Consider the following 27,326-nt stretch of genomic DNA (forward strand, 5'->3'; position numbering starts at 1 on the left):
TGAAAGGTAAACACAGCGGCTGGGCATTAGTTGTTCACTTCTCCTCTGTAGGCTAGACACTTTTCAAAGTTTTCCAGCCGTGACTAATAGAGGGGATGCACGACTACATATTCATTTTATTTGTATCAGACATTAAAGGCGTTTCAAATAAATATCAGCATCAACCACAAACGTACCATTCTGCAAACAGAGTGTAAAGATGAGGCGTGAGGTCCCATGTCCACTAACAAAAGGTAGCATTGCCTATTTTCTATACAAAACTAATGCAGTTCAGCATTATCAGGTCTCAGCATCCTGAGTATGTGAACGCCCTATTAGCTGATTTCTGTCACTGCGCTCACAGCGTGTCAAGTTTTTTTTAAATCCTGCTTGTCAGTGTCACTTCTCCAACACTGAACCATCCAAATCAAGAAGGGTCAGTGAGGGTATCTACTCTGTCAACAACAATGGCAGATGAGATAACCATCTCTTTTTTCCAGCACTTTTTTATCTTATGCAACCACTTTTTCTAGGGAACAATGTCCATGTCTAAAACTGCCACTGATAGTCCATGTGTCAGACCAGATTCAGACCAGAAACTTAGTAATCATTTTTGAAAATGTCTGTAGGTGATGTTTTGGTATGATGGACTTTCCTGAGTGTCAGTTGTGTCACGGTAACCAGCTCATGAAGTAAACCACCCCCCAAAGTTAAATGCATTTTTAAGACATTGTCGCATACCCTGGTTCAGGCTCAAGGTCCGGACATGTTTCAATATTTAATAATATCGTGTTTGTCCTGTTATGTATATTTTGAAAGGAGAGACTTTCTACAACCTTTTTTTCAGCCCTCTGGTTCCTTCTTAACATTTTTATCGTAGGTCAAGGTCTCCTCTCAAACATGCTCTCTGATTTCTAGCATTTGAAGGAAAGCATGGTTGCCACTTTGACATGATGACTAGCGCCCTTCCTAAAAAAGCATGATTGTATCCTGAGAACCAAAAAAGACCAACTCAATTCTTGTGTGCATTTTTTATTTCTTCTCTTCAGAGCTCCAATGTTTTTGCTTTTTATTACACAAAGTGCACATCATCCGCTGTGGATTATTCCAGAGCACATGGATTCTTTTAACAAAATGGTTTAATGAGTCATGTAAGGGACTGAAAACAATCCTATGAAGCACTTTGATGGTACATGTCCTCACCTTATTAGATATCACCCTGAATATTTCAGCTCATGTTTCTCCTGACAGGGCTTACCTGTATTCATTATGACCCTGTGTTTCTCTCTCTCCGTCTCTTTCTTTGTTTCTCTCCTCTGCTTCAGGAGAATATGTAGTGATGACAACATATTTTCATTTGAAAAGGAAAATTGGCTATTTTGTGATTCAAACCTACCTCCCGTGCATCATGACTGTCATTCTGTCTCAAGTCTCCTTCTGGCTAAACAGAGAATCTGTTCCTGCCCGCACTGTATTTGGTGAGTGCCATCTTGTGTTTACATTACAAAGCCATCAATGATTAATAGAGCATGTTGGATCATTTAGAGGAGCTTCAGAAGAGATAGGAGATGAAATGTTTGGATCTGTGTTTGGTTTCAGTCATCAGATGATGCTGCAAAAACACGTCTTAAAAAAACGTTCCAATTAACAACACAATGTTCAAATAGCACTTGGTGCATTCAGGTGCACACAGGCATGGAGGTGTTGTTTAGTTTTCCCAAAGCTTTTATCACAGTATCGACAGTTCCCACCACCTCTGGAACTGCAGACACCCATTCATCACAGAGAGAATGTGAAATTGAAAATGTGTGGCAGGTGATGGATGGAGTGTTGCATCTCTTGAAGACAATGTTCAGCTGCTTTGTCAACTACATAAACACAGTAAGACGGAGTTGAAAAGTTATTACTCACTCAGCTCGAAGAAATGTAGTCAAAAGCACACATTGGTTTTAAAATCATGTGGAGAAAAAGATATAATTGACTCTGCAGAAGTGGAACAAAATATGTTCAAGTAAGTTAGAAGACTGGAAAAGGGTCAAAGCTTCATAAAATTATCCCTAAAAGAGATTTGATTCATTTGCCTTTATGCTTTTGTATGATTTATTAAAATGTGCAAATAATATGCTAATGAAATTAATTCATAAACAAGAGAGCTGCTTTTTGTCCCATTAATAATAGATGCAATTAGTCCACAGAGCACCCTTCATGTAAAGAACAGTGTGTCTGCTCAGATCAGCCTGTACTCAAAGATAAGACCTAATTTGTCCTCCTCTGTCATCCTTAGTGTTGTTGTTGTTGCATAAGCTATCAAAGCGCCCCTTAACCTGTGTGTGTGTGTTGCATATTTTGCATTTTGATGTGAACAGATCTGCATGAAGTGTAGCACATGTCGTACAATAGCTGCTGAAGAACATGCCAAGCACGATGATCTCATGTTGAAGAGGAGACGTGAGAGCTTCCTTTTCCCAGATTATTCCTTTGAATAACAGAACACAAGTCTCCTTGAAAAGAAACATCTAAAAAAAAAAACAAAAAAAAAAAAAAAACATTTAGTCACACAATAAATTCAATCTGAGACAGCTTTTTCACTCACATGAGGAGAGGAGCTGTCATCAGTGTCATTCTCTGTGTAATGATTGAAACATTGACTGTGAAGGACACAGCTCCCGGCAGTGTTCACATCTCGTATTTGTTGTTCATGCAGTCGCATCGATCAGCTCAAATAAGCATCTTTTCCGCGTTCCAAGCATTTATATGATGTAACAGTTGGCAGAAATTAGATAGATTTATCCTTTCCGTTCCCTGGCAGACTTTTAAGACGGGTTTATAGCCATCATTAAATACTTTTCTTGGGGGTTATGAGGTTTAAGAGCATCATATATCTTATTTAATGCCCGATTTATACCTTTATTTACTTTATTTCCTCATTGAAATTTCAAGCACTTCTATGTCCTTAAAGTATTCAGTGGAATCTTTTAAATCCAACATAGCACACGTTAAATTAAGCTAGTCCTCCAAACTGCAGCGCAAGAAATCAAATCAATCTCTAAAAGAAATAGAATAGTTACCTATCAATCTTTTGTCACAATCTATAATTTCTCACCCATGACATTCTGAAATGAGTTGACCTCTTTGTTCTGCCACACAATACTCGTTTTTCTGAGCCCTCTGTGTATCTATTTTTCATCAGAGGAGATAGGCTGGAACAGATGATGTGATTGCTTTTTATGCGCTTGGATGGGCGACCATTGTCCGACCCACATCTCATTCCCAGCAGCACTCAATTTGAAGGCGAGGAAGTGAAATTATTGGTGAAAAGTTTCAAAAGTTTATACTCCGAGGGATCGGGATATCCAGATTAATTAATCTTAGTGGATGGGATCTCACAGTGAGATGGCTTTGCCTAAATGTACGCAGACAACAGCTCGTCCGTCTCTGTTTGTGTTTGGGGCAAAAAAAGGACATTCAGATTTTTTACAACTTGGGTCTTACTGAAGTTGTTTTTAATATTGTATAAAGTCACAAGTTCTAGGCCTTGAGACTCCATAAAGCAGAGCTGTACTTTGGCATAATAAAACCCATGTGTCAGAATGGTTTCCACCAAAATAAGGCCCAAAACATTATTAACAATGGTTCATCGCATCAATAAAGTAGCTCCCTTATGTTTGAACCTGGAGGCATGACCTAGTGTTCTTTAGAAGTTTATGCACCAGTGAATTTTGTCAGTGTTATGTATCCCTACTTTCTGTTTTGAAACAGTAGAATATGAAGTTCAGGCTCTGCATTACAGTGGACCATCTTCTTTTTAAAATTATATATTTAAACTTTAGTTTAACTGAATAAGCCCAAAAATAATTTTGATTTGTTTTGCAATTTGCCCTAAATTGGAAAACTAAATCGGACAAAGCTTAAATTACAATGCCAGAGTATATATGCTGTTTTAAATTCCATGGAAACAAACTCAACTATCCACCAGCTACAGTATGTTATTTAGGATAAAATGTATATCACTCATTTAGATTATTTGTAAATGTAAACTATCTATTTGCCTCTATTTACATGTGCATCACTGCAGTGTGTGATGCCAGTTAGATGCTAATAACACCATAATGTATCTTGCATCCATAGTATTGAGAAATTGTCTAAAACGCATAAAGAGCAAGTTTTCTAATAGTAATTCACATTTATTAACATTATCAACTTTGTTATAATTCCTATATTTATTTTATATGTCACGCCAAATTTCTAAACTTTTAAATGCTGCACACAGATTCCTTGGATCCTAAATCTCTATATTTGACTGATGTTGTAAAAAATGGAATTTCCCTTTAACTATTGCTCTTTGTACTAACATTTGCTCTCATCCTCAGGGGTCACCACTGTCCTAACCATGACCACCCTGAGCATCAGTGCTAGAAACTCCCTTCCTAAGGTGGCCTATGCCACGGCCATGGACTGGTTCATGGCTGTGTGCTATGCCTTTGTCTTCTCTGCCCTGATTGAGTTTGCCACAGTCAACTACTTCACCAAGCGCAGCTGGGCATGGGACGGCAAAAAAGAGGGCATGGAAATAAGGGTGAGTGATTCTTGCATTTTGTGCTGCACCACATTAACAACCATAAAAAAAATAATCCTAATAAAACAGAAAGGAGCTTCTGTCCTCCTTTTCTGCTGATTAAGTTCCAGATAAATCCTTCTTTTCCTTTTGATTGGATAACCATGTTAAAACGCTGCTCAGTGGTCCTCACTTTACACCAGAGTAGCGATGAGGGCAAACTGCACTTTGGAAACATTGATAGAAAGTTCCCTCCTTTAAGTAGCCCGGAGTACTCTATAAAGACTGTAAAGAGGGACTTTACTTATTCATTAACAGCCAAATGGAACAGGGACAGAGGGGCGGAGCAGTGAGAGCAGAAGCTGAGGTAAACTCCCAGAGACACTGGCCCTGATTTATGACAGCAGCATATGTTCAAGTCTCATCCTAAAGTCACTGTAGGCTCTTTTTCTCCAGAAAAGATGGCGTCCCCACATCCAAGCTATACACACACTGATTAAAACCTGAGTGTGCATTATTTAAAATAAATCACCTGACGCCAACATGCCTATTTTGAGCATTTAATCCAATATGTCATAGCTTACATATTTAAATTTTGTATGCTTATAAGCATTTTAATTTGTGTGTGATTATAAGCATGCAAGACATTTATTCATGTCCTTATCCATTTTAGTAATCTAAGAACAAAGTCTTAGTACAAACTGTACTTTTATTTGAAGGACGCTTAAGAAGATACTTTTCTCTAAAGTTTTGATGAAGTCACATAAATAATAACGGATAAGATTCTCATGATAACCTCGGCACTTAAATTTATCATGATTTATATGATGTTTTAAAGCTTTCCGAATAAATTAAGCATATTAGAGGCATGATATGGTATCAGAGCTGGCATAGAGAAGCAATGAGGAAAATGTAATCACTGAATGTATGAAATAAGGTGAATTCATTCTGACTTTACTCCAAACAGGCCTCATTTATTCCAGCTACTGATAATAAGACTGACAATTTCAGGTGTTGATAACCCGCTGTTTGATTGACAGCGATGAGAAGCAGACTATAAAATATGTTTACTTACTGTCAAAATATAGATTTACATCCCATGAATAATTGAGTCGTGTGCCCAGATGGTTTTTGAGTTCAATTATCTCCACAGATTCCACCATAGTGTCGTAAGGTGTCAAAGAATAGCATCAGATTTGATTTTGTGTACAATTTGCAGAACCACATGTGGAGTTTACAAAGTCAGACTGATTACTGGCAGCAAGAGAGCTGGCAAACACCACCATATGTTTACATTTTAGATGTCAGCGGCTTAAATAAAAGCAAAACTTTACTCTCTTCAGTCTCTTTAGCTGTAGACTAAATTCAAATAACAAACCAGTGAAAGAGGCCTCTAAGGGTTGGGTGAAGATATCTGCACATGAAGGGGATTTATGACAATGTATAGGTGGGGGCGGGGCTTATTTATTCTAGCCGCTTTATTGCACGCACAGAGCATGCAGGAGCGACATGCTGTAAATTTGTCAAGCAGAGTCTTAAGAATAACCAAAAACAAAAATCTTCACCATGAGAAGCCAAGAAATTTGGTCGGCATAGAGGGTGGAAGGAGAAAGAGCAGATTCTGATCTGTTGGCTTTTCCAACGCTCTGCCCCAATGGAGACCAGGACAGTTAGCTAAAAGCTACAACCTGCTGGTGGTTCGCTGCAAAATTTATTACTGAATTCAAGCAGAACACACTCAAATTTTCACTGATTATATGGAATTTCAATGCATTAATTGCAGAAGACAATACAAGGCATTAAGAAATAAATCAGATAAAAGCTCAAGCCTGAAAGGAAGTGTAGCGCTAAGCTGGGGGGAAAAAACAGGAACAATAAGTGGGCATTATCAGGGGTGTGTGAAGGAGGACTTTAAAATCATGTTAGGATGTTAAAGGGCTTTCAATGGATGATGTCATAGATATCAGTAACACTCAGGAAGCCACTGTTAAAACAAATGTTTGTCAAAACTATGAAAACAAGAAGGCCGAGGCAAATCACTAAAGCCGTTTTCACATATGCACTCCTGAAAATATCTCGATAATTTCAGGATGAGGACTGCTCCGGATATTCTCCTGACCTGGCTGTCCACATATGCACCTCACAGCGGGAGTCTATCCGTGTCAGACAGGAGGGGGGCGGGGGGTCTCCTGAGGTAAGACGTGTCATAGAAAAAACGACACGAAAGTAGCAGATGAAGCAACAGAGTCCACTATATGATGCTATAATGAGAATATTTGTCTTTATATCAATGCTACGTGTAGTAGTTCAACAGAATCACACACACACACACATCAACAAAAGAGCAGAGAACAACATACTGACGAACAGAAAAACTTAATGCAGCTGTTCAATTACATGCAGGGAGACCTTGCGGTCGCGTGCATACACTATGAGCTGTGCAGCAGTCACTGTATAGAAACGTCACTCCCACTTCCCATTGGCTCGAGGTGAATTCTCCTGATAATATCCTGCTGCATTCTCACATCAGCTCCCTCAGACTTGATGCAGAAAAAATACTAGGGGTCTGGCAGGAGAAACTCCGTGTGAAATCAGTGCGAAAAATTCAGCTGTTTGCGTTCAAACACACAGCTCCTCCTGGAAATATCAAGAGTTTTTCAGGAGTTTTCTGCAAGTGTGAAAGCCCTATAATTGTACAGCTAATTAAGAATGATTGGTCTTTTCCTGAGATTTTTTTTTTTTAGTCGACAACAACAACTTAGAAAAGGTTGTATGTGTAGGATGTCAGTCATCCAGGTCATGATAAATAAAAAGCTTGTTCCAAAGGCAACGGGACTGGTTGAAGATCTTGAAGACGTGTCATCTCTCCACTGAAAGGCTTCTTAAGTTCCAAACTATCTAGTGGACAGAGCTAGAAATTTAAGCATTCATAAGCATGCTAATTATCAAGGATAACACCCATCAGAGTCGTTAGCTGAGTTGTTAAGGCCCTGACACAACAAGCAGACGGCAAAGAACTAGCGGTGACGAAGGCTGATGCCTTTTGTCTTGGCACTTGAACACACCACAATGACTACGGCCACGGCCAACCACCACATGCGTTCTTGCCCATGTGTGGGGAAATAACTCTCCATGCCAGCAGGCGACGGTCATTCCAAAAAGGGGAAACCGGAAGAGGACGAGGACGGAGAAGAACACAGAAATATAAACCGTTGTTAAAAAGTCAGCAGACTAAATGTCCTTCAAAGCGTCTCAGCACAAGGCCTTCTCCAACGCTGAAGAAGGCCTTGTGCTGAAAAGCATCCATTGTTGAGCTGCTGACTTTCTAGTCACTCCTTTAGTCTTGTTGTGGCCGTGCACCTGGAATATTGCTCCTTTTTTGCTGTTTTTAATAATACAGAATACCATTTCCACACTGCTGTCGCTCACCACTCGTTATATAATTACTTCTTTGGGAATAATGTCCGAGAAAAAGTCGTTTACTTGCTTTCGTCGCTTCTGTTTTTCTTCTCGTGCACTAATCCGATTAGCTGAACAGCCAATCAGAGTGTTTGCTCTCACCAATCAAGCCGACCTACAAACGCTGATTCGACATGTTGCCTGTGTCAACCGAAAAAAAGGCAGACAGGGGCCGATGGGTAGGGATGGAGCTGGACACACAAGAAAAAAAAAAACGACCAACTACGACCAACGGCCGACGATCTCCTTGGTGTGTCAGGGCGTTTAACCTATAGTCGTTACTACGCCCAGTCATCTGTGGGTCGTTGGAGTGACATGTCGGGGGCCTTGGGCTTCCGCTGTTTTGGGAGAGAATTCAAAACAGCATTGTAGGTTGGTGTACGATGGTGTCTCAGACCACCACCTCGGTTAAGGGATAATTTTTCCACCTTGACATAGATGGCTTCTTTAACACCCCTTTGAAACCAACGGTCTTCTCTGACCAGGGTATGCACTTTGTCATCCTCAAAGGAGTGTCCTCTGTCCTTCAGATGTAAATGGCCTGCTGTATCCTGTCCTGAAAAGCTGGCTCTCCTATGCCATTAGTGTAGTGGTGGTTTAGTTAGAACTGCAAAAGCCTTTCGGGGGAGAGGTGAAACATCTTTGTAATATAGAAACATCATGAAACTATTGTAAAAGCTGTTTTTCTGTTGCTTCTATCAGATATTTAACTAACACAGAGAGAATCAGATTTCTTATGCTGCCACAGACAGCGCCCACAAATCTATTTTCTGTCACTAATGTACCAGCTGTTTGACACAATCAGTACACTCTTTCCATTTTTTTTTAAAGCTTGACATTTGGCCTCTGAGTGATTGGCAGGATTGCATATTGCTGCCACAGAACTTTTCAGTCAGCAGTGATAATTTGCAGCATCATAGAGGGAGTGGAAAGGTTTTTTTTTTTTCCTCTTTTTCTTTTTTCCTTTTGATGCCTCTTCTTAATGGCAACAGCCTGGGCTGCGTTCTCAGGGGCTGTGCTGAGCATGCAGTTGTCATGATAGATAAAAAAAAGAATGGGGTCACAGAAGGAGACAATGCACTCCCCTGCTAGAACGAGCTATTGGAAAGCAAAGGGATCACACAACACATGCGTTTCCCCCCTTTTCTTTTTTTTACATATTTGAAATGTAATTTAAAAAGAAAGGGACACTATAAGGAAATAATGTATTTCAGGAGAGAAGTTGAAGTTCAGGAAGTCCTTTTTGAAAATACAGTCCCCAGCCATGATCAGAGGCAGGGTTTTAGCAACCGCTCATACCGGATCCAAACGATGACTTCATTGCCTGCAGGCTGCTTCTTTTTAAGGATTAAAATGTAGAGCTCTAGACGAGTCAATGTGCACTAATTTACCTTGCTGGTTATGGAGCTTCTCTGCCATCTTCTTCCCTTTTTGTCGCTTAGCACACTGTTTGACAAGCGACCTATCTAATTAGAGCCCCTCTCACCGGCTGAAGGTGTGCTTATTACAGAAATTATCTAGTGGTGAGTTTGGCTTGAATGAAAGCCTCCCTATTTCCAGGCTCTCCATGACACGTGATTGGACTCGACTGTGTTAGATTTGATGTGCTGCTTTCATCAGGCAGAGAAAGAAGCTAGAGCACAAGAGACGACATGACTTCTGACATTTGATCACAGTGGTTTGTTAGTGGAGACACAGCCAGCCATCATCGTTCAGTCACATCAGCATGACACTATCACTTAACAGGGAAGAACTTTAAATAACAAACATCAACTTTCAGAGGGAACTTGTTTGCTGCTTTTTTTCTTTTGGTAGGAAGTTATGCAAACCCTTTGGCCGATTCACCATATTCAACGGCAGCCATTTTTCTCAAATATCATGTTTTGGATGGGTGGCTCACAACCTTCCTAATTAATATTATTGGAGCAGTTGTATTCATTCCAACAAGTCTCGTATTTAAATATGTAACACTATCTAGCGCTGATGTTATCTTGGAAGTTATTGAAGAGTTCTGAGGCACTCATCAGGGTAGTAAATTAAAAAAAGCCTTTAATTCATCAGGGATTCAGACTCATAAAAACATGCCAACATGCATATATGTATTCTTGTTGTGGTTTTCACCTGCCTTGGTATCCTGTGTACATTTTGATGTTCGGCTTTCTTTGTTTGGATGTGTGGCCAGTTTGCTTCATCATGTGACTGCTACTGATCATGTGACGTGGTTGTAAATCTGTAAAGGAAGTAGCTTGGTGTCCATTTTCTACCTGCCCTGATGAAGGCCTGTATGGCTGAAACATGTTGGCGTGTTTTTATGCATCTGAAGCCCTGATGAAATAAAGGCTTTAATTTTTAACTACCCCTCTGAAATGAAACGAAGATAAACACAAGACAAAATAAAAGGAAATAATCATTTTTGGAGTTATTGTTTGCTTTGATTCAGGATAACCAGAGTATTTAACACTACATTTCGGTGACCTGTAACACAGCCTGCAGTTGTGAGATCAAGCACAGCCCAATTACCAATTGACAAAAAAAGTTGGTAGTGCAAGTGCCAATTAAAAGAACATGCCCAGTGACACAAAGAGGGACCCTAAATGTACTCTGCACACTCTTCGCCCACGTGCTCACACACTTGAGGCTACTAAATATGCAGACACCTCATCTCTAGTCTCAAGACGGGGACAGACTGTCACAAGGTTCAGTTACACGCTCACATGCACACACTGAGCTCTGAACAGCAGGACACAGCGCGCCACAATTACCCCGAGGGTACCTAATCATGCTTGTAAAGAAATTCTGATGCAACAATTTGCCGAAGTAACAAAAGCAAGGTCAATAGATGCACTCCGTTCAGGCCGGCTATCTGTTCCTGCAGTTTGCCAAATGACTTTGGATAGTGCACACAAATCTTTGGCTGGAAGCAAGTTGTGTGTTGTACCGCATTAGGTTCATAAAAACGCACACACACACAGTCCAATGCCACATGTGGTTTCGCAAACAAGTAGACCACCGAAATTGCAGCACACGATAGTCAGGCTGAAAGGTGACAGAAAATGACTTTGCGTGGCTCGTTTGTCAGGGTTCCGGGCAAAGAACATCCCTAATGCCATCGACTGAGGCGTTGAGGGGGCTATGATTAAGGTCATATGACATGTTTTAGCAGTCATTGGCTTTTTCTGCTGATCTAAGCCATTGCTGTGATAGAGGAGGCTCTTGGTGGCTTTAGATGGGGAGGAATCGATATCAGGGGAAAGTTTAGTTATCCAGGGGGTAGCAGTAAGACTCTTTCTCCCCCTGCACTAAAAGACATTAGAGAGCCCCCCTCAGGCACACAGCCTTCAGCAGCTCACCAATTGGGTTCTCACCCATTCTCCTTTTAATGCAATCAGCTGTCTGCGAGCTTTGTGAGCTCTCCACAAACCTCTCTGTATCAGAGATGAGCTCTGAGAATCCTCTTCCTCCTGATGTCTTGAAGGAGGAAACACTGATCATATTAGCTTATCTCCCCATGTCTTGATGCCTCCATCAACCAAGACAGAAGCTTATCAACCACTGCGTATTATTGTATTTTACAGTCACATTTGACTACATGAATGGTTATCTCCCTGTTAGAGAAGATCCAAAACTGTTTTTCTTCTCCAGTAATGATTAGAATACCCGTATCTGCAACCTTACAAAAACCGTGATTGCTATCATTTTTGTAAAGTTTGGTTCAGGTTATATTCTAACATTTTTGCCAACTTTTTCTGCCAACTGTAAACAAAGCAGACCGAGAAAATCCCAACCTAAGAATAAGAGCAAGCCCAACATCTAAATCAAATATGAGCAAGTTAACATTAGCCACAGGTCAGAGTGGAGCCCCTTCAGCCAAGAAACAACCAATCCATTTTTTAAAGTACCAAAAGAGAAAAAAATTGACACTTTACAAAAACAGCATGTCTAGTTTCTAGTCTAGTCTCCAACTGATATTATATTTCACACTGTATGCCATCTTCACATGATGTTTACCACATAGCAGTATTTCTTTGATGCTCTAAAGCAGTAATTCTGGGTGGTAGCTCTGTTGATTGGTCAGAAGAGTACACCATACACTGAGTGCGTCTGTTTACCAAGTTTAATACATCCAAGGAGGCAGCAGAGCACAAGTGAGCTACTGTTTTGGAGAAACAAAGAAGTAGGCCTTTTCATTTTTAGTGAAACAACGTGATCTGGCTAATCAGTAAATGGTATCAGATGGGTGCATTGGCTGATGTACTCACTTATACCTCACCCTACTTTTAAGCCATAAACAAGACATCTTCAATAGCTGGAACATCCCTTCGCCATGAGCACAGAAGTGACAAAGTGCTGTAGTTCAGAAAGTTAACATTCATAAAAAAAAAAGAAACTCTCGTCTTCTCCCACATAAAGCTGTTTTTCTGCCTTTTATTTGTGACTCCAAATGAATTTTGGGAACAAAAGACCCAAACAAAAAATTTGATGATGAGCCGTGTGCAGGAAGAGATCCACCGTGAAGCATTTCAGAGGAGGGGGAAGAGGGGACATTAGTTATGCTAATTAAAAAGATGAAGTCAAAGGAAAAGGAAGGAAAATTAAATGAAGCTGCAAAAGTGGAGCAAAAATTAAAGCTGGGCTCAAAGCAAAGTGAAAACAGGGAGCACTGAAAATGAAACACTTTGTTACATGACACACACAGACACTTTCATTTGCTCTTAGATCGTAAAGTGGCCACAGTGGGGGAAGAATGGTGTAAAGAAAATCGCCCCAGTACACGCTATTACACACTGCATGCCACACAGGAAACTAAAACTGTGCTCGGCGATCAATCTCAGTGCCCTACTTGTTCTCTCACTTTTATGGTTTTCACTTCTTGAACTCTTTTAAGCTGACAGCATCCTCTGCTGATGCAAGTTTAGCCATCTGAGCTATCCAATTTAGCAAATAAAATCTGGTCTCCCCATCCTACTTCAATATGAAAGACAGTCCAAAGAGTTCTCTCTAGGAAGACGACAGTTTCTGCAGCCAGCTTTTATCACACACAGCCTTTGTCGTGTTTGTTTTATCGCAAGCTGTTTGCCTGAAGAGGCCTGGCTGCTCTCATTGATACAGTTTGTCAGACATGTTTTCAGGCGCTCTTATTTTGCTTTGTTTCTAATCCTGCTCTGTGCTGCTACTGCTACTGTTAGCAGTATCAGACGCCAGCCCAGCCTGGTTTTGCAATGATGCAAAATATAACAATGTCGCTATTCCTGCAGTCTTCATTTTACAGGCCAGATAATAAGTTCATTATGAATTTTTATCATGGCCTTTTTTCTGCAGTCCAGATTTGTTTGATGCAGATTTAAATTGACATTCTTAATAGTGTAAAATGTTAAACCATTTTCCAGCTAGATACTGATGAGTAGAGTATGTAAGTTGGGTAATTTTAATATAATTGGTAAACTTTTTTTCTTTTCTACTTTTCTTTTCAGGAACCGTTTCAGGCTAACATGGCCAGGATTAAAGATATGGTTAGGCTTTTGTTTTGTTCTTGTGTGTGTCGTGTCTCGTGGTGTTGCTTCTATTTCCTCTTTATGAGTTCAAATGGAAGTATTGTTGAGTCTGGTGCTTCGCTCCTGACGACCTTTACCTTTTACTGCCTTCTCTCTTTTCAGAGGAGAGAATCGTCGACTTTGTCCAAAAAGGCAAACAACACCTTCAACATTGTCGGAACCACGTACGCCATCAACGTGGCTAAAGACCAGGGTCTAACCACCATTTCCAAGAGTGCCCCCGCACCAACCCCCAAACACCACTATCTGCATAGAATGGATGACCCCTACACGGAGGCCAAGAAGTCCTACAACCGTGTCAGCAAAGTGGACAAGATATCACGCATTATTTTCCCTGTTCTGTTCTTCATCTTCAACTTAGGCTACTGGGCCACATATGTCAACAGAAAGCCCGCCATCATGAAGGCAAACAACCTAAACTGAGTCCGACCAAACCCTAGACTAGATCTGTTAGTGGTGGAGAGTAGACAGGTTTGCAGGAGGCCAGTCCATAACATCTTATCGTGTGTGTGTGTCTGAATGTGTGTGCGCATGTTTTGTGTGTCTGTTTTTTCCTCGAGCGTTTGATATTTTGCACGTCTGTATAGATGGAAGGCAAATTTTAACATACAGTAGACACACCTCGGAGGGAGCACATCGTCACATCAGACTGTTTTTGTGTAGCGTTTCTTTTCTCCACACTTAGCTCTGGCCCTGTTCCCCTTGTTGTGACTAACCAAGTGATCCTCTGCTGTATCTTGACTGCTTGCTGTTTTGTAGAGTAGTCAATCTGTGTTTTCACTATGTTTTGACATGTTGGCGCCTTGCTTATAATAAGTTAGAGCGAGCATGCCTTTGAAGTTTTCATTGTGGCTCATTACCGCTGATAAGGTTCTGACACATCCATCGAGTTAACATGCATGCGCGCGCACACACACACACACAGTGATGCACTGGAAAAAACGCCTTCGGTTGCTGCACTGGGCTCCAGGGCGGCCTGTATAGGTTCTATAGGAACATCATTAATAATCGTCAGTGTCTGGCCTGAATCTCAACAAACCCGACGCAGTACCACGGGGATTGCTTTGGCGTCCCATGGGGGCTGCCTGCACATTTTATAGTCCAGTGGCTCTTATTGTTTTAACTGGCTGAGTATGTTCAATGACAGAGAAGCTATGTGCCTTGGTGAATAAACACACATGATAAAGGAGAAGGCTCTGACACGCTAACACGTACACATAATGTCTGTGTGTATGTTACATACCAACTGGTGTCCACAGGCTCCGCACACCGCAGTATGTGGCTCTCCTCCACCAACCCCTCCTCGGCCCTTGGGCATGGGCACCCGGTGTAAAATTGCCCATTAGTGTGGAAGGTTAATAGACCTCTGCCTGTGAAAAGATGAAGCAAAGAGATTAAAGGCTCCACGGTAGTCCAGAACAATTATCACGTGCATTTATGTTTTGGCTAACTGGTGCGATATCTCCATGAGCAGAGTGGTCCAAAACTAACTACCACCATTACCTCAAACAGGAGTTTTGATTCTGAATAGGAGTTTATTTCTGTGGAAATACAATTAACACAAGATGTTTAATACTTTAAAGCCTACACACTCTTTTCTTCACATGAGTTGTATTTCTTTGCTTCTCTGCATCTGTAGCCATTTTTGACCCTAGTTTGATTTTTTTTTTTTTTTCTGCCTTCTGTCAAGATTTGGTTTCACGTTGAACTTTCGCCTTTTTCTACTTGTTTGTGTGATGTGAATTGGTATCGATTTGATTGTCTACATATGCTGTACTTTTCTTGTGTTTTGCTGTAGACAACAAAAGGCCAATACAGTATGTCTTCACAAACTTTGGCGATACTTTCATCACTGGAGATTATAACCCTGAAAAATGCTTTCAAATCTGGAAATGACAACAGAGGAATGCCTGATCCCTACAACACTAAACTAATTAAGTTAATTATCTATTCAGTACCAATGAAATGCAAAATTAAAGGTACAAAAATGATCACTTTCCAAAAAAAACTATCCATAAATCCGATACGTCTCCAGTTGTGGTGACTGTCTCCAACTTTTCTTTTCTGTTTGTTAAGTGAAATCTGTGTTTCTGTTACGTGTTGGATTTTGTTTCGTGTTTTAACACAGATGTTTTATGATTCTAAAATTATGTCTGTTTCTTTTATTCACCGGATGCACTCTGGATCTTTTTCATTATATTGAGCGTAGACTCTTTGATGAACACTGTACTTTAGACGCCAACATGCAGTGGATCTGTTCAAACTGTGTCTTCAGTGGTAAGCATAGAAGAATGAGTGGACTGTGTTGTTGCCTCTTCACAAAAAGGTGTTAATAACACGAAACATGTACAATGTATCAGTCATAGGTTAATGCATGACAATCTGTACACGTGTATGTCTGCAACCTCCAATAATGGTGTTTGTCGCACTAAAATAGGGCTTAGTATTAATGTTTCTGTACTCATGACTAACACATCACTTCAGCATCATTGGCATAAACGCACTTACAGTAAACATGTTGGTTGTGCTAACAGTTTACAGCTAGCACGGCGCTCTGAAACTGTTTTTACCCTCGTCTAGTAGTACAGAGCGTAGGATTATTATAGTGGACTATCACATACTCACACCCCTGGCTCTGCTTTCATTTCAGTTACAAATATTGTAAAACAAAAGGAGAAAAAGAATGAATGTGCTTGATTTAGTTCTTAACTTGGAGATCACTTTTCAAACTAGTAATTGCAAGCTCAGCCGAGGCAAACAACATGAAGGGTCTTTTTTCATTTTTCTTTTCAAAACCTAATATTAAAAAGAATGATAAGATATTTATTTCTTATCTGTTTTATTAGGATTCAAAGTTCATCAGTCCCACTAACTACACTTTTGCACTGATTCGATTATATTTGACATGTTAGTTCATTATACATTGTAAGAGACAGATCATTTTACCATTGAATCATATCAAAACATGTCTAAAAATCATCTTTCCTCAAGCTAAAGACACCACAAAGAGACTTCTGCTAACCAGAGATCTGACCTACTAAAGGAACAGCATGACTAGCCACTGGTAAACTCTCAAACAATGGCCGATCTAAAACGTAATAAATCATGACATCATCATCTCTGGATGAGATTTGTGAGCACCTCATAAAGTTTCATACCCACGTCAGAATAATAATTACAAACCAGGTGAACATGTCCCTGTTAAATACTGATACTAAATGTGTCTACTTATTTTATATCATGTGAAGTTAATCAGTCATCAGCAGCTGACAGTATGACATTTAGAACAAAATATATTTCATGATCTGGCAAAATGGTTCCTACTTTGAAGCATTCTGTCTCTTTTTCAGACTTGATTTTTATATTTCTGTCTTAAACAAACTGAGTCATGATATATATCAGCTGAGGCTGTCCAAAGCCTGCTTGTTGCAGCTAATTCAGAATCTGATGACAGCAAGTGCTAATGTTTATGCAGGAGTCCTTTGAGTAATGTGATCAAGGTTCTGTAGGTTAAAAGTTACGAGAAGACGCAGCAGCAGCCATATTGTTGAGGTACATTTGTGTTATAACTGAAGGTCATGAGTGACACAATCAGTAAGTAAATATCACCACTACACACACGCCTCTAGTCGGTTCACTTATCCAGTATCTCATGGAAATTTCATGTGTGTTCAGTTGTTCTAATATCAGTGCCAAAAATGACACCAATAATGCCTAACTCTCAGTATTAGCATGTAGCCCCCCCCCCCACCCCCATCCAAAAAAAAGATTTGTTTCTTCTTTTCAAAACAGAAGCCCACTCAGCAGCGATTATACTAGTAGAGAGGGCAACATCAGTTAAAGCTAGAAAACTATCAGTGTTTGCATATTTTATAATTAGACAGACACAAATGGAATTTGTTTCAGTGTTAAGATTCTCTCAATGAGCTGAGCCAGTTATCGATATTGGAGAGGGGAAAAAAATCTGATACCGATATATCGGCCAATATATTTCTTTAAACTATGAAATCTGTAGAGATAGACATACACATGTATTGGCTGATTGTCCAAATGGGAATCAAACGCTTGTGGAAAAGATATATAACAAAGACAAAATGGTCACTCGACTGGAAAGTAACTGTGCCTGTTCGTGACATCCTGGAGAGTGATAAAAAAACAATGGTTGTAATCCATATAGCGCCCTCTGCTGGTGACAGAAAAGTGTTAGTGTAATACAATGAAACTCAAATGAAATGCTATTTGACTGGCGAATAAATCTGTTAAATTATGGCAAATATCTGCGATAAAATAGCCGAGACAGATAGTCACTGGATAAGCTAATATTGGCTGATCCATTTCCTGAAAATCTTTTAGATTTATGTATTTTTTGCAAGATGGCGTTCATTGTTCACATACATTTAAAGTCTGCCAGTCATTAAAAAAAAAAAGGGAGAAAAAACACTTTCAGAGCCACACGACCACAACCTCTCTGCAGCTCAACTACAGTAGAATCTCTGTCATCCAAACTGCTCACACTGACGGCTAGAGAAACATGCCAGATTGCAAAAACAAGTGGCTGTAAAAGAAGAAATGATATTTAGAAAAGTACTGTTAAAGAATGTGCATGTAAAAATGTCATATTGAGTGAAGAGTTTGTGGTAATTCAGGGTGTTATTCCTGAGCGGTTTTGATAAAACAGGACTCTACTGTATTGTTGCCATTTAGCTTTGGTTATTATGGTGTTTTTATTTGTGTGGTAAATCTTTTCCTCACAGGGCCAGAGTTAAATTCAGCAGAAACATGTCATCCTATAAGATACAGTATATTAAGAGCATATGACTATATGGATATATTTATGCTATTCCGTACAGCATTAAATATTATATATGTTTTATACGACATAATCTCTACAGCATTCATGCAAATCTCTTGATGGGTAGAAAGCCTTAGACAAATAGACAAACTGAAGAAATTATTATTAACTAAATGGCAACAATTCTAATTAGTCAGAATAGTGTTTCCAAGTTGTGAATTTGTATATATTGTGAATTCAATGCCAATAGTTTTTGTGAATATTGATATGTCACGTCATTTATTTTTACATCTGATAAGTACCGCTGTCTTACATTGAGCTCTGTAACACTGAGTGTTATGGTATTTTACAGACGTACAGTAGAGGTATTATTCATTGAGCTCCGTACCAGATCAGTACCTTGTGTGCACTTTTCAAACCTAACTGTGAATTAGCAGATGACTGCGAGCGGAGTCGTACACGCTGTGTTCTCTCTCCAGAAATTTCACTGCATGTCCCCGCGCGTTGAGAGATCAGAGACTTCCTCCACAAAGACAGCTCTGGGAACATAGTGGACTCTTGTGTTATTGTTGGGAAGTGGCTCTCTACAGTGTATGCTCAGTGACTGGACTCTGTATGTTGCCCTCTCTCGTTCATGTTCTTACTGTCTGACATGTAGCGAATGGAAATGGGGATTAAAAAGGACGTTGTATTTTGCCTTGGAGTCATACGGCCTTTTTTTGTTGCATCCAAAAGGGTCAAAGATCCACTTTTTTTCAACATGGTGGACTCATCTGAAGTTCCCCTAGGGGCTCACATGAGAAGTATTTCTGTCTCATTCTCTCTGTGGATGCCAGACGTTTTGTTTGTGGTATTTACACAGCGATTTGTTAGGGATAAAACAAGCAGTACACTGCGAGGACATCCTACAGGGAAGAGAACATTCATATCAAAGAGGAGCCAATAACTCTGTAGGACAATTGCACATTATACACAACAAAAAACTTACGAAGTGCACCTTCTGACAAGCTTATTTAGACTGAAAAGTATTCTGAAATGTCTTTTCTTTAAGGGTCAGAATTCAAGGAAATTGCTCTGAAAACTGCCAGTAGAAAAAAGACTTCAGAGCTGAACTATACTGCAGTTAGTCTGACAGTAATATTTGATTATTCACAGTCTATTATGTTAACATGGTTAAAGACTGCACTGTTGGACTTTTGAAGGTAGAAAAACTGCCAGAAATACCAACAAGCTTTGGTCTTTGTTGCATCAATAACATAGTCCATATCGCTATCTAAACAGTTTATGGAAACATTCCTTGAAAAATGAAGTCTGTACAGAGCACTTAACGAAGCAGAAGGGTCTCCGTTTGACTATTACAGAGTTGTATTCATTAAAAACGTGGCAGTGCTTTTGTCTGCACACTCTGAAGGTTACTGTTGCTCTCTGGCTCCGGTCCAGTCCTGCCTGCCCTGTAGGTGCTTTTGACTGCACAGGAACGCTATTATGTCGGAAACTAAAACACCTCATTTTTCTCAGCACGCCAGGGAAAATGAGCTCTATAAAAGCCCCCAACATGGACATAGGGTTGTTTGCTTGTGTGTGCTTGCTATGATAAATGGAACAATCCATTATACATTTACTGGCTATTGTTACCAGGAACATATAGGGCTTTGTGTTTGCGAGCGGCACTGCTGTGGTTTTATGTGAACACAATAAGAGGACAGAATGCTACACGTTCATTTACAGCCAAGGTAATGGCCATCTGCTGCAGGGTTGATAACTCTTTTTGTGTTACAAGCATGAACAATGACAATCCTGACACAATCAGTCAATACATATCACAGAGGATGACTGTACGAGCAGCTTCACAACACAGAAAGATAATGGAATGTAAGCTTCACATTGGAAGAAACAATGTGAGGTAGTTTTGTTTAATTCAAGCGTAAAACACAGCCTGGTTAAGAAGATAACCCTAAATATAATAATAAGAGATAATTCAGCGTCATCACAAGACAGCTTCAAGTTCCAGAAAAAAGACAGGGTATAGTCACGTAGATCACGACGAAGTATAATGTTTTTATTTATTTCATTTGTATTTTTCTAACAGACCGCCTCAGTCATTTAGGTCAGCTTACAGATGCCAAACTGTGCAGATACGGCCAATTTGCCGGACATGAGGCTGCAGATTTTAAAGAATAGATTACATTTTAATCTGACGCTCTAATTGATGAAATAGAAATATATTGGATTCCTGAGTTATCAGGTAAATGTAAGGATATCCTGACAGACTAAAAGATGCTCTACTATGATGCTAACCTCTGTTTTGACCGTAAATATTAATGTACAAAGACTGAGTGACGTCACCCATCTATTACTACATGGGGCTCCCAAGGATCATCGACGGCAGCCGCTCTGCTGGAAATCCTGTCTCAGCCTGACGTTCTGTCAAACTATGACAGGATAAGAGCTGGAGATGAGATGCATACACTGTGCAGTGTCTTCCCATGAGGACAATAACTAATCAGACCAATATCGTTGTTTGTACCAGGCTGTAAACATGTTCGTTTATGCGGTAAAAACAGACTTTTTTTAATGTAATGTGTGCGTGACCTCGGGGGCTTGCCTCAAGCAGTCCCTCGGCGAACTGAAGGATTTTGAATTTCCGCATTGGCTTCATTTTACAACACCTGAAGTTGCCGCTTGATTTTGAGTGCGTCTGGCAAACTGTGGGCAACCTTTTGTTCAGGGCTAGGTGTTCTTAATAGTGAATAAAGATAATTGCATTGACATGTCTGTCAGTGTAACTCATATTTGGTGAAATACTCAACAAACTGTATGATATGCTGCAACTGATGCCTCCCCATGACGGCAGGTTTACAGAAAGAACTCTTAGGTAAGTCTTCAATCTCACAGATATGCAGTTGTGCACAGGGAATAATGCACATCATTACGCTGTGTAGGCCCACATTAAACAGCCCTACATTAAGTCGGGCCTAAAAGCTCAAGGGGGATTTAAAAAAATATGATTATGCACAATGTGTTGTTAAAAATAAATCACTGTGCATTAATTAAAATTATATAATTGCAGAGTTTAACAAATGATTTGAGAATGAGCCTCTGAATGCTGAATTTTCAAAAACCATGAAATTAAATTAAATAAAACAGACTATACATCAAAATATATGTGATCTACAAAATATTTTTAAATAAGATAAGATCACTCCGATTTTCAAAGCCTGTGAGTGCTGGGCACATTTGCATGACATGGAATAAAATCTAATTTATAATGTAAACGTTTTGGACTCTCAAAAACTGCTGACTCGGTGGAGCAGTGAATGATAGTTATTCTTACAGTTAATGATATAATTTGCCCAACTTGATTAATTTATCACCTAAGCAGGTGAGTTTTCCATCTACAACATCAATGGGTCCAGCCTAGCTTCCCTAAACTAACTGTAGTGTATTTGTTTTAATCCTGAAAACACTGATGCAAACCCTACATTATTACATTCAGTCAGAATATACAATTGTCAATATGATTTTGAAAATGATTTTTTAGCATGTAAGCCACTGGTGTTATTTTTCTTCTAAACCAGCACGGCCTAAGTGCAGCACTTTGTGTCATTCCACAGAAAAAAAAAAGAAATGTCAATAATAAACACAGACCAACCACAATTATGAAGAATCCTCTAAGGGAGGGCGCCAGCTGCCATGTGGCCATTATCCAAGAGAGTGTCTCCAAACATTGCAGAGAATAAACAATCCAATGAAGTCAGATGGAAAAATCTTAGCTCCACTTTAAAGCTGATACACAGCAACAGGCAAATGTCATCTTTGATATAAAAAACCCCCATAAAATCTGAAGAAGAAGGGAGACATTCTGCTCTATAATATGATGTTATGCAGCGTAGCTGAGATGCAGATGACCTTAAGTATGCGTATGAGTTGGAGATAAGTGCAGTTGATTGCAGCCGCACTAATCTATAGAAGAGAGGCCAGCACTTTAGATGCATTTATAAAAAGCAGTAAAAGAAGCTTGACATTAACCTATGACTTTGAGCTGAAATGTTCTCCAATGCTGAGCTGATAGACTTCTTCGAGGAAGAATGAATGTGACAGCCTGTATACTATAAAGCCCTGATTTACCTGTAGAAGCCAGTGCAACAAGGTTTCATGTCAATAAACTCTGTAAAAGAACATGGACTGAAAGATTAACTTCTAAAACAGACACAAAAAACAAATACTCACAAATCACCAATATAGCCATTGAGTTATGTACACTTGTTAACTTAATAAGATCCAAGTCCATCTCCTTTTTTATAATGTCAGAAATATTTTTTTAATTCATGTTTAGCACAGAGGTGTAAGGGGTCGTAGGATACTGCAGTACAGGCTACTGCAAAAATACTGAAATAGGTTTGGGACAAATGTAAAGTGAGCTCTACATACAGCCTATGTCTTGCAGTCCAGTTCAACAAAATTGCATAGGCTATCTAAACCTCAAACACAAATAAATCAAGACACTTGTCAAATCTTAACATGATTACAGGTGTACCAAACAAAGTCTGTAAAAGAAGCATTTAAAACAGCCACAATAAAAATAAAGGGCCATGGCTGACCCTTCAATCATAATTAGGTGATAAAAGAAAATTTGAAGCTATAGCAACAGCAACGAAGTGAACACAATTAACTCTCTCATGCAGGCTTGGCAGCTGTATTGCCATACACAAAGTAACACAACGCAAGGCATAAAAACAACGTTTACCATCACAGAGTCAGTGCTTACACATAATAAAGACACAGACAGCAAATACTTAGATTACCTAGCTTGTTGAATGAATCAGCTTCTCTCCGTCTCTTAGCAACGCCTTCACAGCAGCAGAACAGGTGAACTCACCTCCAGCTTCAACTTCGTGCTACAGTAGACGGATGAAGAACCTCGAAATGAAGAGCAGAACAAACACGAATACTCCTCTACAAAGTCCTTCTGAAGACATGACCGGCGCAGGTGAGCTAATTGCTACTTAACGACCAGCAGATCTAGCAGAGTGTGCAGTGTTGTAGAGGTAGAGCAGCAGTAGCAGGCCTAATACAGAGCTGTGTGTGTGGTCAGCTTAAAGAACCCGCCATTTTTCATAGGGTGCGTTTGATTTATTTGCCAGCAAAAAAATGTGTCATGTGCAGCAGGTCGTGGATATTCACCTAGGATAGACTATACACTTGCTACATATGTGTTTCTGATAGTATTAACTATTCCTAATAATATAAGCCATTTTATATGTCCAAAAAATGTTTGAAACTATATGGGATTCCTACATACAATATATTGTTTAATATGTTATAAAATAGTAGCCATTAAAAAAAAAATAGGAATTACCTATTTTTAAATTAATAGTATTGTCTTTGATGTATTTGCTCAGTGGGCTCAATATTTTTATTTACGTATTTATTTATATTTAATGCCAGAGGGTAAGAGTATAGAGGCCAATGTTACAATTAGCAATCCTCTTATCTTGAGTTTACAAGTAAATGACCTTTGTTATCTAAGAAAAAATGTGTTAATTTATTCTATATCTTGGCAGAACAGCTGTTAATACAATTATGGTACAGTAAATAGTGCAGGACTTGAAGAAGTATTTATGGCTTGTGGTTGTGTTTCTTTGGACTAAAAAGAATAATCCTTCTATACCACAACTATTAAAGTCATTAGAGTCTAAAAACTCAACAATTTCTCTCAAATATACACTGTACCAGCCACCCTCAAATATAACCAGAAGTCTATTCAAGCCATGGCCTAGACTCTTTAGATGTTTGATACTTAATGTTTTAATTTTCTTACCTATAAATTATAAAAATACTAGTTTTTGGTTTAAGGATGTCCTCCAACCATGTAATGTAATATACCTACAAATGTTATGTATTTCAGGTTATAGCTTTCACCAACACACGGTGTAACTATTAAGCATCATAATCATAAATTATTTTTACTATGTCAAAAAAAATGACAGCTTAATGTCACTGACCATAAATGTAACTATATGGAGATTGATCTGCTTCTATATACTCTAAATGAAAACTTTTTCAACATGACTAATTTATGAGAGTGCTAATCTGTCAGTGACATGAAAGGGGATTATTTTTACATTTTTATAATTTGTGAAGGTATCACACAGTTTGAGTTGCTTTGGAAAAGCATGTAGAGATGTGACTATAAGAAAGCACAGACCACTACATCAGTTGGACTGACATTTTCTGAGTCAGTCATCTTTCAACTTCTAAAAGCCTGACCTTATCACCACTGATGTCTCTGACAGCCAAATGTGAGGCAGAGTTATTATCTTTAATTGTAGCAGTGTCGATAAGAAGTGCCCTGCCGTGCCATCTTCAGGCTTTTCTAGCACTTTCTCTTCGACGTGAACTCTATCTTCTCCCTGAAGCTGGCTCCTTTTGTCTGCTGCTGAGCTTCAACCATTCAGCAGGTGTTGTTCCATCGTAATCCAAATAGGATCACATTTTCTTTTAGTCTCTTCTAGGTCAGTTTTTCCACTGTGACCACGATTTTCGTCACAACTTGACATTTTTCTTTCAGCCACCTGTCATGTGAACCTGAGAAATAACCTTTCAGGATACATCGTGACAGGAAGAAAATGTGTTTGGATCAGCAGGTTACAGTGTCCTTTGTAGTGCTTGTCAAATGATATGAGGAGTACAAAAAAAACATAGCCTACAACAAGGAGCACTTTGTGTGAAACATTTGAAATGACTTGTTCTATCTTATTTTGAGAAAATAATTGGTTCTATAATTTTTCTCCATTATAACAGAAACTATCCAAGATACAATATTGAATGATCTTGCATCTTAAATTACCAACATGCTACAGCCCAGCATTTCTTTATTTTGATATGTTTTTCCTCCACGGCCTGAGTACTACGATGACACCTTTCCTGAAGCTTGGCCCACTTTGACAGGTATCATAGAAAGAGATCCATTCAACACCAGAGTTTTCTGCTTTTTAGCAGTTAGGTCAGGTACTGGAGCCTGGCAGAAAGCCTGAATGGTTCATTGTGTTTTTGTTGTTAATTGTATTGCCTGTTTTGACCAGTGAAAATAATACTTGCATAACTCTCATTCAACAAAATCAAGATGAGGTAGAATGTTTGGATTTTACTGGAAAAGTTCAATCATGCTGAATTGACACTGCAGGATGACTTTTTACCAGTATAGACGTGGGCTTTGCCCTCTAGTGGAAGAGGTGAATAATTCCTAATTAGGTACAAAATCTGAAAAAGTTACAAATCTGATCCCTTAGGTAATTGAACACAAAACAAGGTTTGGGTGATATGGTATATTTGATTTTAAATTAAGATGCATGCAGTTTCTGCAGTTCTGTGTCATTTACAGTAACTGACTTTTGGTAACCTTAAAGTTTTTTATTGAGTTGTGTCTAAAGAGTTGTTTTTGTGTAACCTGAGGGATACAGACATTTGACTGCCTGTGGGGTGGAGGGGCACTAAGTGAGTGCACTTAATATCATGAGAAACACTAAAGGGAGGTTTGGGTCGAGCACTCAGGTCATGTGACTTCATGCCAACATTCAAATAGAAACACAAATCATTTGTATCAAAATCCAAAATGGCAGTGTTACAAAGACACTGACCGTATACCTAGTGTTGTTATTTTTCCTGGTTTATCTGAGTTTGGTGGTATTTTGTTTAAAAATAATAATAATTTAAGGAACTTCTTAAATTCTTGTTGAAAACTGATAAATCAGGTTTTCAAAACTTTGATAATCAGGCATTAAATGCCTGATTGTGTGTGTGTGTGTGTGTGTGTGTGTGTGTGTGTGTGTGTGTGTGTGTGTGTGTGTGTGTGTGTGTGTGTGTGTGTGTGTGTGTGTGTGTGTATAAATCTTATGTTATGCTCTTTAAAAAAAGTTCATATGTTGAAAAGTGAATATGTATATATATATGTAGTATAGGACAGGGAGACAGTGGATACACAAATGAATGCTGGAATGAGATGAACCCTTGCATGGTTCATTAATAGTTCACTATTTCTGAAATAGAAGACAGCCATAAGACTTGGAGATGTGACTTTACTCAACTGAAAACTCTGCAATTATTCAACATTTTCACTGAGTCACTGAGTTATAAGCCACAGCTCCAGTCCCAGCTGTATAGCTGAAATAAACTGCTTTAAAATATTTCTATTCTCTGCCTGACTGTATCTCCAGGAGTTTAATTTGAAATTCACTCCATGATTTCCAGCTTAGGTTCTGCCATCGATTAGCAAATTAAAATTGACTATGTTGGCATGTTTCCGTAGCTGTTAGCACCCTCGACAGTCTCGCTACATTAGATTAGCCGTGGAGTGGAAAGCTCAGATGCCCTGCAGTCGGCATGGGGTATCCTCTTGGAGAAACGACTCGACAGCTGTACTCATCCTTGGGAAAGATAACCCTGCACGAGCTGTTGAAAAAGAGGCTGAGAAGACGTTTTATGAAGGTGATGAGAGAAAATGAAATACAGCTTATTGGAGGTAATAAGAAAATGGACTAGGCCCGCATTTTAATACTTCAAGGCTCTTGTGTGGCTTGTTAGAACGGCTGGAGGATAAGATTGCAGTAAGATGAATTACATTTACATACAACTCAGACGTATAGCTTCCATTTTCCACACACAGAGGAAATGCATTGTTCTTTTCCTGTCACTGTTTGCACTGTGCATGCTCAGCTCTGTGACAATGCTGTAACACACATTATATCGTGCTTCACTGAGCCAAGCACAAACCTCAGTTTTAATGGTGCCAACCTCTTCGGTTTGGGTTTTTATTGTCTGTGTGCCCAAAGTCAGCCCACATCACATCTCCAGAGATGATACCCTGACATACTTACCCATTCTACTCCCCTCCTCAAAGCCCCCCTCCTGCCCCCCACCCTGCCTCCCCCAGGAGATGCATGGATGAGCAAGCTTATTCTCCTCGTGGGGTGTTCCCCATGCATGACTG

At 39.4% G+C, this 27,326-nt stretch overlaps 1 protein-coding gene and 1 long non-coding RNA gene across 5 annotated transcripts in view; one reads left to right on the forward strand and one right to left on the reverse strand.

The window, feature by feature from the left end:
- The window catches only part of gabra3 (gamma-aminobutyric acid type A receptor subunit alpha3), an 86,399-nt gene extending 67,366 nt beyond the window's left edge, over nucleotides 1–19,033 (forward strand). Inside the window, exons 7-11 of one of the 4 annotated variants that reach the window (XM_061055647.1) lie at nucleotides 1,305–1,457; nucleotides 4,350–4,555; nucleotides 6,624–6,728; nucleotides 13,465–13,503; nucleotides 13,648–19,033. In XM_061055647.1, the coding sequence (XP_060911630.1) occupies nucleotides 1,305–1,457; nucleotides 4,350–4,555; nucleotides 6,624–6,728; nucleotides 13,465–13,503; nucleotides 13,648–13,968 (824 nt within the window). In that variant the 3' untranslated portion in view covers nucleotides 13,969–19,033. The remainder of the gene's footprint in view (nucleotides 1–1,304; nucleotides 1,458–4,349; nucleotides 4,556–6,623; nucleotides 6,729–13,464; nucleotides 13,504–13,647) is intronic. The other 3 variants (XM_061055649.1, XM_061055650.1, XM_061055651.1) reach the window with 3 other exon arrangements.
- On the reverse strand, nucleotides 1,658–24,055 carry LOC132988323 (uncharacterized). The gene is made up of 3 exons (XR_009675797.1): nucleotides 23,143–24,055; nucleotides 14,789–14,915; nucleotides 1,658–1,847 (listed from the first exon to the last, which is right to left on the reverse strand). It is a non-coding gene; the product is annotated as an uncharacterized LOC132988323 (long non-coding RNA).
- Between the last annotated feature and the right edge of the window lie 3,271 nt (nucleotides 24,056–27,326).

Source organism: Labrus mixtus, chromosome 14, assembly GCF_963584025.1.
Source record: "Labrus mixtus chromosome 14, fLabMix1.1, whole genome shotgun sequence".
Classification (NCBI taxonomy): domain Eukaryota; kingdom Metazoa; phylum Chordata; class Actinopteri; order Labriformes; family Labridae; genus Labrus; species Labrus mixtus.